The sequence below is a fragment of the Molothrus ater genome, chromosome 12 (assembly GCF_012460135.2).
Source record: "Molothrus ater isolate BHLD 08-10-18 breed brown headed cowbird chromosome 12, BPBGC_Mater_1.1, whole genome shotgun sequence".
NCBI lineage: Eukaryota > Metazoa > Chordata > Aves > Passeriformes > Icteridae > Molothrus > Molothrus ater.
The window spans coordinates 14479986-14492890 of record NC_050489.2 but is presented as its reverse complement, the minus strand read 5'-3'; the positions used below and the strand labels follow the sequence as shown (position 1 = coordinate 14492890).

At 40.0% G+C, this 12905-nt stretch overlaps 1 protein-coding gene across 2 annotated transcripts in view; it reads left to right on the top strand.

The window, feature by feature from the left end:
* RANBP10 (RAN binding protein 10) overlaps positions 1-12905 on the top strand; it is a 62846-nt gene that overhangs the window by 10664 nt on the left and 39277 nt on the right. For both annotated transcript variants that reach the window (XM_036390200.1, XM_036390201.1), the window contains one exon: positions 5595-5647. In XM_036390200.1, the coding sequence (XP_036246093.1) occupies positions 5595-5647 (53 nt within the window). The remainder of the gene's footprint in view (positions 1-5594; positions 5648-12905) is intronic.

Sequence of the window (12905 nt, the reverse complement as noted above, 5' to 3'; positions counted from 1 at the left end):
GTACTCAGTCCAAGTTCATTGGAGAAAGTCTTGCAGCTTTTTAAGGAAAAAAATACTTCCTTTTGTTTCAAGTATACTCCAAGTCCATGGGCTAATTGCATTTTCCCTCCCTCTGCCCTGCCTTTATTTGCACACAGTGCAAAATTATTATTATTATTTATTTTGCACACAGCAGTGCTTCCCAGGTGCTGGGTGCTTTCCATGGAGATGATCTTTGCTCCTGGGATTCCTGAAACTAAAGGATGTAGTTCAGGTCTGCATGAGTTCTGTTGCTGTGTTCTCCTCTGTTCTACTCAATGAGTTCTTCAATCCTGCACTGGAAAAGCCAAATAGATGCAAATCCTGGAATTTCAGCATTAGCCACTTGCTGTCAAAGGGCAGGTCTGTTCTGAAGGTTTTCTGCTGGGTTCACAAGGATTTTTGTGGGTTTGCTCATACAAAGTAGCTTTAAACTGCACAAAAAAACTTTTCTTATGTTGTCTTTTTGGCAGGTTCTCTGAGTATCATGTTTGTTCTGGAGAAACATCTTTTGACTCAAAGAATTGCTTCTCATATGGGTGGATTCCCCTTCTGGGACAAGCTAAACAGAGCCATCAGTGTCTCCCCTACTTCTGGGACTCTGTAATGCTTAGAGCAGCCTCATTAAGAGATGTCTTTGTTTCAGTTTAGGTCAGTCAGATGTTGTCACTCCTGTGAAATAACTTTTCTCATTGTTTTTCAGATGATTTCTGCCCAGTGACAATATATAATTCTTCCTGACTGAGTCACTGCATTTGAGATCTTTTATATCTTTAAGAGTTAAAATTTAATTCCGAAATGCAGTCATCATTTTGATTTTCCATATCTCTTCCAAGGGAAAGTCTTTTATTGACAGAAACAAAAACCAAATTACATTTTTTTTTTTTTTAAATATACAGATTTAAAATGTAGCTTTGAAAATATCTAAGACAACCCAAGTTGTCGTAGGGGCCAGAAGTGAATGCTCTTGTGTTTGGATGTCACTGTGCTGGAGCAGCTACATGTTGGTGTTCCCTGCTGAAGTCCTTGGCAGCTGGGAAGGGACCCAAAAAGCTTTGTGTCTTTGAGCTTAATCTTAGCACAGTCATGGTGCTCTAAGACCCAGAGGAAAAAGCCCTGGGAATACTGCTGGGTGTGTGTGTGTGTGTGTGGAGCCAGCATCTTCTGCCATGAGAGCTTTTTACCAAGGTCCTTCATTCTTCTGAGGCCAAGGAGAGGCAGGGAGGGGATGGAACAGGCAGAGCTGATGTTGGGGCTGATTCAGGCACATTTTCTAAAGCAGCCAGTGCTGGGCAGGGCTAAGGTGGAGTAGGAGTCTGGAAAAATTTGGTGCTATGGTAACTGCCAGGGCTGCTGGTGAGTGGAAACAAGGCTGTTCTGACTGAATCACCAGCATGTGTCTGCGTTTATTTTTGCCAGTCTGCTCTATTTGGAATTGGTCTAATGATGCAGCATTTTTGAAGCTTTGGATTAGGTGTGGGGGACAGGTCCAAGTATTCAGTGTTCACTGCTCAGAAGATGGTTTTAGGAGGTCACTTTAGCTTAGCTTTGCAGATTACCTATGATGCATAATGGATATAAGTGTATTATTGCCCCCAAAATTATTTTCTTCCTGTTTCCCGTTTGACACTGGCTGCTGACATTCCTGTGCATCCTTTTTTTTTTTTTTTTTTTTAAGGGGCTCTTTGGATCTCTCAAAAAGGAGCTCCAGTTAAGGGATACCCCACAGGGAGTCTGTCCACATCATTATGGTCTGAAACCAGGGGTGAGAACAGGCAGGCCACAGAGGTTTATGTTGAATGATATTCAATATAATAATTGATTCATTATTTTTAAAAAAAAGGGCAGTAGTTTACTCTTGATGATGCCCACAAATACTGTTAAACTAGTATTGCATTTGTTGCATACACAAAACTGATTTGGAACATTTGGAATCTAGGAAGTGAGAAGCTGTTCTGCACCAAGAAGTTCAGAAAGCATCTGGTGCTTTTGGGGGTGGTGGAGTTGAAGATTTAATTTTTTTTCCCTTCCCAATTTTCAAGAGAATAGAGTGATTTTTTTTTCCATTTTATTGATCTTAAAGCTCATTTCATCCATTACTTCTGGTACATAAATTGATTGTAGATGATAAAAGCAAAATAGCACTTTCTAAAACAAAACCCAGCAGTCAAGTCTGTGATAATTTGAAGTTCTGGATATAAGCTGTGGGCTGTGGAGTTGAAACTCAGCATGGTGAGGGAGTCTGTTTTTATTTTAGGTTGTCTGCAAATTCTGTCTACAGTTCTACAGCCATTATGGTCTTATTTTTAAAGTTTGTCTTGAGCTTTAAATGGGAGCAGAAGTTGAAGAGCAAAAAACTGTGAACCAGGAAGGTTTGTGGTCATGTTCCTTTTTTTTTTTTAGCAACATATTTCCATGATGTTGTGTATCTAGATTAAAGTGTAATCTTAAATTTAGAATTTGTGGAGTTGTAGTGCTTGCTTTTTATAAAAAATACAACCTTCCACTCTCAATTTAAAGCTATGTTGTCTGAAAATGGAAAGATACAATTGTATAAGTTTTGTATTTGGTTATGTGCATCAGATTTAGCTGTACACAAAAGAGGGGGGATGAGTCTGCATAGAAAATAATGAAGTTAAGCAGGATAAGCTGAAGTGGGTGATGACCTGTTTTATCTGAGTTTGACAATTAGGTTATTTCCTCTAATTTCCAATGTTTTCCTTGGTGTTGCCACCCTTATGGTGCAATACAGAGCAGAGACCCAGCGGGGCATGGGGACAAAGGGCACGCCTGGAAGTGCTGGGGCTGTGGTGAGGCTGTGCCAAGGCTGTGTGCAGAGGTGTCCTCCCTGCTCAGTTCTGGGTCTGTTCATGTCAGCAGCAGCAGAGGGATCACACAGGCACCCTCAGGCATCAAGGAGGGATGGAGCTGCCCCCTGGCCCCGTGCCAGCAGAGCTGTGCTGTGTGATACTGAAAGGCAGGAATCTGACACCACCACATGACAAAGTGGCCACAGTTCTACAGGGCTTTACCTTCAGCTGAGCCAAATAGACCAGGACATAAGAAACATTCCCTGTGCCAGGAGGCGCATCCTGTTCTTTGAACAAAGTTTGTCACGACCAACAAATTCAGGAGGGCTGCAGCTTGGTGGTGTGACATGGTGAAGTTGGTGGGGATGGTCTTTGCTAAGTGTTTCAGACCTGCCAGTGTCAGGGTGAGCTCTGGTGTTATTGCTTCAGGCTTAGATGATGCTTTTACACTGAGTTGAAACAATTGGGAACTTTGAATCACAGCTCCCCTCAGGCTTGAGCAGTTGGTTGGCAGAGGTGGCACTGAGGTTGTCACTGCTCTCATAGAGCTGAGGGCAGTTTTAGCTGTGGATGGGATCCTGGCTGCTTGCACACATAGATGGAAAAAAACACATGGCAAACCCCACCATGTTGTAAGGAAATCTCAGTAGAAATAGAGAAATTGAATAAGAACTCTCTTATCTGCCAGTGCACTAAGAAGGTGGCAAGGAAGAGCTGGAGTAGTCCCTGCAGATATAGGAGAAAGTCTTCTATATTGTGCCTGGAAGGCTGTAAAAATATCTCCAAATTCAGTTTATTACAGATGCATGTATGTCAGATGACACTGGGAGGCTGAATTTTTAGATGCCATAAATGCCTGCTGTGGAGAGGCTCTTGTGAGTCAGGGAGCTCATGGGGATGTAACTTCTGACTCGTGCTCTGAGCAGTGCAGAAGATATTTACAGCAAAGGTGTGTTCAGAAGTTGTTCTGCAGCACTGACCATAATCACTCATCTTTGATATCCTTTGAGAAGTGCTATAAAAGGCCCCCAGACCCTGCCACTTTAGTATTCATCCAAAACCCCCAGCACCCAACAGCAAAAAAGCCAGAAAGCAAACCTTACAAATTCAAGAAGCTTGTTTAAGAATAGCTAATAAAATCAGAAGGGTAAATTCTTTGAGATGGTAGAGAGACTGTTTAAGAAGACATTTTATTGGAGGATCAGACAGCTGATCAAAACACCTGACAAAATTAGACATAGGGATGAGAGGCAATAGGGATACACACCTGAAGTTTAAATTTTATTCAATGAGACAAATTGAAAGAACAAACTTCTAAGCTTAAAAAACCCAATAAGGTTGACAAAATTAGTTGAGGGACATGTGGCTAAAGGTCTGAAATTTTAAAGGAATATTTTTCCTTCCCAGCTCATCAGGGATGGGAAGCAAGCTGGAGTCTTAGGAGTAACTTCTTATGAAGAACTCTGAAAGCATAGGAATGTTTAGAGGTTCACAAATGCCACTCTTTTGCTTTTAAAGGATTATCATTCTGAGATAAAAGAATTAATACAGCAACAATGTTGTTTGACAACAAAAAAAATAATTACACACCATGCAAATTAACAGAAACAGATGACCCAAAATGGGAATGGGCATAAGCATTGCAATAAGGAAGAGGAGAGTTTGTGAAGGCTGGATTTGTCTTACTGTCCTGCTGGATAGGTGCACAATAATTTTTATGAGGATGGAATAAATAATCCAAACTTTATACAAAAAATGGCCTCTGAGCTGCCACTTTGAGTGCAGGGTCAAGCTGTGTCCCACTTCATGGAAAAGTGAGTTCAGTTCTCCTCTGCAGTCAGAACATAAATGGAATAATAGAGACCAGGAGCGGGGGGAATAGAAACCAAAGCAGAGAACATTGTTATGCTGTTATCTGTAATAATCACCTTAGGCTTGTGTTGTGTGATGCTGGTGGCTCTGCTTATTCCCTGCTTCTCAAAGAAGTTACAGAACTGGAAGTGTAGCAGGAGCACTGAGCTGGAGATGAGCTTCCATGAGAACAGCTGAGCAGACTCTGATTAACCAGCCTTGAGAAGAGACCTTTGGGGAGGGGTGTGAATCAGAACTTCAAAATCCTTGAGAAAGTGGTCAGGGAAATGCTTTTCCTCTTTCTTCCAATTTTAAAATAAAAAATAGGTTGGGCAGGAATTGAATGGGGGAGCTGTGGGATGTTGCCTTTTCAAAGAGCTTCCAAAGGTTCAGAAAGTGAGATTGTGTAAAATATATGCTGAACAATGAAAGAGTGTTCTTGGAAAGTACAACTGAGTGCTCTGTCCTCTGCATCCACTGTCAGCTATTTTTGGGGACAGTACATCAGGCTGGACAGACATCTGTCCTCATATACTATATCTGCACTTAGGTGTTTTTTACTGTCTTCTTAATCACCTATATAAATAGTTTTTTTCTGATATATGAGTAAAAATACCCTACAAATACCAAATTGGGAATTAAATTGCTGATTGCTGTCTCCAGTCCTTTTCCTACCAATTAAGAGCTAAAGAGTAACTGTAGCTGTACATTGGAAAGCTGTCGACTAGAGGAGATTGATGTTTTATCTTGGATTCAATAAAATACATAAGTAATGGAAAATCTTTAGTAATTTTGTCATTCTTCAGTAATTTTTGTGTGGATTTGGTTTATTTTAGTGCTATATTTCTGCTGCAGGGAATCTTGTGCTGTGACCATTCTTTTGCTTGACTGATATTTTATTTGGTTTTTTTGAAGGTACATGGGAATAGGACTTTCTGCTCAAGGAGTCAACATGAACAGGCTTCCTGGTAAGTCACTGTTAAGGTTTGTTTTACAATCTGTGTTAAATGTTCATTTGAAATAAAGATTTTTCTTTATATATATGTATTAGTGAATGTGTGTTTCTATTAATAAAATTGCATTACTATAATTGTCTTATATCTGGAAGCTTCAAACCATTGAGTGTTATCTGAAATTGAGTTACTGGTGTTGTCAATGCAGCCATGATGATTTCAGCAGATAATAGAGATTAAAGCTAAACTAATAGGTAATGGGCAAGATGATGAGCTTTCAGACAGGCAAACTCTTCTTTGTGTCTGAAAAGTAAGTAAGAAAATAATTTTGCATTTAATCTGTATACTCCACTTGACAAATTTACATGAAAGAATCTGGAAATGACAGGATAATTGGCCTGTTGTATTGTCTCCATTCTTTCCTTCTTCCCACTGAAAGACTACAAAAATGTGATAGAGTGGTATTTCCAGTTAAGATTGTTGCTTCTTTTGTTTGAAATGTGTGCTTTCAGGTTTGCTGCTAAGTTGGTCAAGTGGCTTCTTTTTCGAAATAAATAATTGGTAATCCTTCCTTGACAATATCCAATTTATTGAGCAAAATAACACTTTCTAGATATATATTGATGTAGTGACTTCTATGCCAGAAATTCTTTCAACTGAGCTTGAAATTGGAAGTTTGTATTTGGTAGAAAGTAAATGTTCTTCAGATCCCAAAGTGAATGACAGCTGGTCAGTGGTGGGGGCATTCTTGGCCTTGGGTGTTACTTTTGGTGAAGTTGTTTTAAAGATGAAATCTGTGCTCAGCCCTTATGGATCTTGGTGTCTGGAAAGGAGAATGTTTTGTGAATGTCCTAACAAAAGAAAGATCTGTCTTGTGGAGAATGCTTTGAGTGACACCTGTGCTTCAAAGAATTTGCATCTTACTTCAGTCTGTATTTGCTAGTAATTGTTATGACAACTGCACCAGTCAGTCCTACTCCCCCCCAGCCCTGATCCAGGTGGGTTGTGTGCCATGTACAAGGCAAAGCAGGAATTGAGTCCCATCATCTCTTTCCAGGGTTGAAGTTCTTGGAAAAAGGGTTGTTTGGTTGTTAATGGAGCCTGTTCTGTTCAAGAAATGGCTCTGTGGTTTGTGTGATGGAAAGATGAGGGGAATGTTTTGTAGGCTTGGCCTTGCAGATGGTTGGTTGGATTTTGCTGTTTTTAGGATTCCCCTGGGGTTGTAGCACAGGTACATCCAGGGGTCAGTGCTAACCTGAGGTGGTGTGTACTGAATGTCTCAGGTGTGCTGTGCTGAAATTGAACTGCCAGTGTAATTTCTTCTTCTTTTTTTTTTGTCCCCCTTTGGTGACTAAAAATTACCCACTTCTGATAAATGGCTTTAAAACCCACATGGGCAGAATTTGTGGCCAGTCTGAGTCACAGTGCCTGTACACAACTGTCATTTCTAGAGTGCATGTGATGAACATGGAATTCTTTTCTCTCAGTGAAATAAAGCATAAAGTGAACTTGAGACTTGAGATTATACAATTCATTGCTAAATAAGCACTAATTTGATCTTATGAACCTGTTGTTTGTTTGATCACATGCAGATTACGCTGCCAAGAGTCATTCTGTGGTCATAGTTAGGTCTCTCCCATCATCTGTGTAAGATTAACTCGATGGCTTTGTATTATAGCTCAGTAATTATCTTCCTGGCTTTTGGACAATGAGTGTGATTTTTTTAAATATATATATATATTTTTAGTATATTATTCAAGTAACTGTAGTGAGAAACATTTCCAGGCTTAACTGTTATCAGGTCCTTCACAGCACAGAGTGAGTGAGAGCTCACAAAGAAGTGACAGACTTTGGAGTCTTGACTTGGCTTTGTGTCAGAGTGTAATTTTAACTTTTTGTGACCTGAAACCCTGCCAGATTTCTCTCCTTAGACCCTTTCTAAGTCACTTCTGCTTTAACAGATTGATTTTCACTCAGTGTGTTGCCAGGGAAGTGTGTAACCACTACAAGTGGTGGTTGGGAGACCAGAGCCTGGTACAGGAGCCAAAGTTGGTCCCTTTCTTGTTCCCAGTTTCACTTGGTGGCACCCTGGGAGTCCTAATTCAAAGAACAATCTTGCTGCTGGGTTCTGTCTCAAACTCCTTCTCCCTCCACAAGGACAAACACTTTGGCCATATCCAGTTCCAAGTCAGGGCATTTGTTCTTTATTGCCAGATTTATTTTGGCTTAAACCCAGCTGGGTGCTGGTGGGGGTAGTGCTGAGCTTTCTCTGGAGATTACAAATGTGGTTGGAGCACATGAACTGAGTTTCCTTAACTACCCCTGTCTGCATTGAGAATAGAGATTGCTTTTAATTGGAGAGTTCCCTGTCCATACTCTACTCAGGGTTTCTTTGTGCTGTGCTTTGAAATTCAGTCAGCAGGTCTGAAATAATTGTGGGATTATTATTAACTACCAACTTTTGTGACCCTGACATATCTTGATTAAAAAAAAATATTAAAGACAATTAGAACATTTACTAATAAGCATTCTGCTTTCAACCAGTGGCTTTTAGTGAAATGTTTTCTGCTCACTTCTTGCCCCACATTCAGTTTTTTTCACGTGTGCTCAGCATTTTGGTATTTGAGAATGAAATTACATGTTGCAGCTGAACTGATCTAACTCCATGTCATCAAAGGAGAGAAACCTGACCCTTCCCTCCTCTCCACCCTATCTGCACAGCCACTCTTCTTCCCTGGTGCAAGCCTTTGGCTCTGGCAGTTGTCACCTTGGCCAGGCCAGCTTCCAGGCCAGGCAGGAACCTGGTGGGCTGGTTCCTTCAGGATTCATGGAGCAATGCTCTTATTTGTGCATCCTGCATGTAACAGATCAGTGTACTTTTGATATTATTATTATTATTATTATCATTATTATTATTATTATTATTATTATTATTATTATTATTATTATTATTATTATTATTATTATTATTATTATTATTAAGGCCTCAGTCCAGTAAGTTTTCCTGAGCCCTGCTGAAAATGTGTTGGTGGTTTGCTACAGGTTTCACCAAACCTTTGTAAAATGAGATGATGTGTCCTGTCCTTAGCATGGGTGAGGTTGCACACTGGGAATGAGTCTCCCCTGCATGTGATGTTCTGCATCAGTTCAAGTCTTCATGCTGTTGAGAAATAACATTTCATTTGTTTGAGCTCTTTGAGGGCACCCCAGCAGGAACAAAGAGCCAGGCAGAGAGGGAAGGGGGGATGAATCTCTAAGGTAGCAGCAAGTTCTTAATTCAGCCTAAGATGTTGTGAAACCACACCCTTAGGCATACCCTGCTTCAGTTTTTTAACAGCACAGATATGAGCTGACCAATCACTTTTAGAGACTTTAAACACCCTCTGGTTAATGAATGACTTGCCCTGCTGTGCAGCATTGTGCATGCTGCAGGGAGTGCCAGCTTTCACTCACCATTCTTTGGTTTTCTGAGGCATTGGTAATTTTTTCAGCTTGCTTTTTAAACAAAAAGATGCTGCTTGGCTTATTCGCTATCTGTCTGCTCCAAACTCTCTGTTAAAAGAACAAGGTTTCAAACTCAAGAATATTTTATAGACTTGAATTAGTGTGCAGCCAGATAAATCAGGAGAATTTGGTGTACAGAAACCTTCTCCCTGTTAGGGTTTGGCTTTTGGGTCTGTAGTGCTGTGAGCCAGGTCACCAGAACTAGAAACATTTTGTCCAGGTGTTCTGAGTCTTTTGTTCAGCAAAAGGTCCTTGTGAGTGACCCATTTATCTGGACATAAAATAGAAATGAGCCCTGGGAATGAAGAATTCCCCCTGCTCTCCTCCTCTGTGAAAGCCATCCTTCATCCTCCATAAACCCATGTGTGGACTGGGCTTTCCATTTTAGCTTTGTTTGGAGATCCTTTCCTTTGAATTTTCTTTCTGATAGGTTTCTGTTGGCAGTTGTAGGTAGGACTTTATTTCTTCTCAGTTTATCCTTCAAGCTGTCAAAGGAGGTGCAAGCAGGGGGAGCAAGACTGTTGAGCACTCTGTCCTCCTGTTCCTTTCTTTGAGAGGAAAAAGTTGCTTGTTTCTTCCTTAGGGATGTTCCCAGGGGTTTTTCATGCTGGTGTGCTCCTCTCTGGGAGCAACCAGAGAAGGGAGGCTGGGTAGGTGTTGTATCATAAAATCATAGAATGTCCCACATTGGAAGGGATTCACAAGGATCCTGGTCCTGCACAAGTAAAATTCTCATGGGGAGATATTATTCCTCATCAGAGTTGGGGATGGCTTTCTGCAGAGGTTCTGTATCTAGATTTTCAAACTTCAATTCCACAAGGATCTGACAGCCTCATGTAACTCTTAAGTTAATCCTGCTGCAAGTGGGAAGTTCTGCTAAAGTCTTCAGTTTTTCCTTCTAGCCAGTTTGGGTTTGTTGTTGGAGGGTTTTTTTGTTTGTTTGGTGATTTTGTTTTTGTTTCTTTGTTTTGTTTCTTTTGTTTTCTGTGAATGCTATGGAATCTTTCTACTTCAAATGTGTTTAAGGAAGTTTTTAGTTTGTGCTTTGGCTTGTCACTTTCTGTGACTCCACTGACAAACAAAGGACCTGTGCTAAAGGACTCGGTGCCAGTGCTAAATGCAGTAATTATAGAAGCTGAGACCTCACCAAATCATCTGATCTGAAGTGAATTCAATTAGCATTAGTCCTGCCTGACAGGTGTGTGTCTAAACCAGTCTTTCATTATTTTTCTGGCAATTCTTCCAACACTGTCCTTGTGTTGGAAACTTTTCCTGATGACAAAGCTGAATATCCCATGTAGTCTGAGTCTATTCTTGGATCACGTGGAGGTGGAAAATAATTAATTTCTTTCCTCTTTGTAGCTCTATAAATGAAAACCTCTATCACTGCTTTGTGTCTTCTCTCCAAATCATACACCCCTGGCTCTTCACCCTTCCCTGTTTGTCAGGTTTTCTTGATTTATGACAACTTTTGTAGATGTTTTCTGAAATTTAATCACTGGATGTATCACAAGCACTGGATGTATCACAAGTATCTTACTTTTTATAGTAAAAGAAAACATTAAAATTCAGAGCAAGTTCAGGAAGTGGCTCTTATCCCATCTTGCAAACAAGGGCAAAAGAAAATCCTTGCCAAGCTTTCACAATTCTTACGGCTTCAGCAGAAACAGGAGGGGAAGAAGCTACATGGTTACCTGGGGAAAAAAGGCTTTTGTTTTCTAGAGCAGTCAGCAAAAGCCCTGAAGTAAGGGGTTAAATGCATGAGCAGTATGTGGCAAACAAGCAGTGAATCAGTCTGCTCTCAGAGCCTCTTGGCTGCATCAGCAACTTGGACACACTGCTTGATTTTCTGTCTTTAGAAGTAATTTCTATTAAGTTTATTTATTTATGCAGCTGATGAAGCTCTGGCTTGTACTACCTTATGGTGTTTGTCCTGCTGCAGAGCTCTTTCAGAACTGTCCTTAAAAACAGTTGTCCAAAAAGGCATGTAGGATTTCCACAGGGTGTCACAGAAAGCCTTGGACAGGTGTTGGTTCCACATTCAGCTGGCTGTGCCAGTTCCTCTCCACAAAATTGCTTGTGCCTCTGGTACCCTCTAATTTATCCTATCAAACCAGTTTGTGGGGCTGCATGTGGAATGGGTCACCTAATTGGGTTAATAATAATGGGTGGGGGGCACTGCTTCATTCTGGGCTTGTTATTAACTTGGGTCTGTCCACTTGCCTGGTTCATCACAGGTAATGCAGGTTGAAGCAGCTCCTTTGGGAAAATTTATTCTTCTGAATCATGTGGTTAACAGTGGTCAGAGGTTATTTTTAGATAGAGATATGTGTTGAAAACATCAATCCAATTTCTCCCCAATTAACAGTTTTCCTGATCATGGAGACATTTTTATAATTTTTTTCAATCTTTCCAGGCATAGTGGGCTGAAGCTAACTTGCCTGACTTGTCTCCCTGAATTTTTATTTAGGCTGAGGACTTCTTCTGAAACTTCACTTGGGGTAGCCTTTTGCTGACTTAACTGCTTTTTACCTGAAAGCATAATTTGTACCTCCTAAGAGGTCATCAGTGTGTTTAGAAATGGCAAATTTTAGCACTGCACAGTGGAAGAAAAGAGAGCAAAGTGGGTCAGTGTGATGGGTCAGCTCTGGAATTATTGAATCCATTTGTGCAGAATAGATTTACAGAAAAATTCCTCAGCACACAATAGCTCGTGTGGGTGGGTGAAGATGATTGTGGTGCATAGAACAGTGGTGGATAAAAAACATACATTGCCAAGAAAAGATAAGTGTTACAGCAGATTGGAGATTTCTGGCCTTTGAAAGTCAGAGCCTTTTGGATTTACCTCCATGAGTCTCTGTATTTTTGGAGAAGGAGTTTATTTATGTAAGTGAATCTCTTGGCTGTCACCACTGCCTGTAGTTTTATTTACATCTTTGGTTGTGCTACCCCTGTTTCTTCTAAACTAAACTGCAAGATGCACTCCAGAATCACAGTTAGTGCACTCCAGCCACTAATAAGAGTTCAGTCCAAAACACAAGGCTAAGCCATAAAGCCTACCCAGCCCCATTTAAAAAAAAAAAAATTAAAAAATCTCCTATGGGAGGAAGTGTCCTGAGACTGGTTTAAGCTGGTTGTTTCTTTCTTGAGTCTGCTTTTACTGTACTGCACCATCTGCTATTTTCAAAATAGCTTTTATTTATTTTTTTAATTTAAGTCAAAATTAAGGTCATACTAAAGAAATTAATAAGAAATTTGGGCTTCTTGTAATAAAACAAAAGGATTTCCTTTGAACTTAAGCTTTCCACATATTTTTAGTGTTAAGATTTTTTTTTCTCCATATGGAATCAATCTTATGTTCAGTATATGTAAAATGCCATCATAGGAAAGTAATCTGAGGAGCACTTAATTTTTGTTTATCCTGGGTATACACAACTCATTAAATTTTCTTCATCTTCACTCTAAATTCTCTGTGTACATGTGTTCTATGTATATTTTAATGGCTGCCCTGCTGCATCATAATGTTGAAGAATGTGAGTTCCTCTGGGATTGCTTAACTCACTCTCATCTTTTCTCTTCCTGCTTCTACTCTCTGCAGATCAGCTGAACACCTTTTACAATTAAAATTTAAATACACAAAATTTTTAAAATTTGAAATTTTAGAATTATTAAAATTATACTATCTTTATTTAAAAAAAAAATTCTCTGTGTCTTTGGGAATCTTTGTCGTTCATGATTGATTTGTCCACTACCCATCAACTTCAGCTCA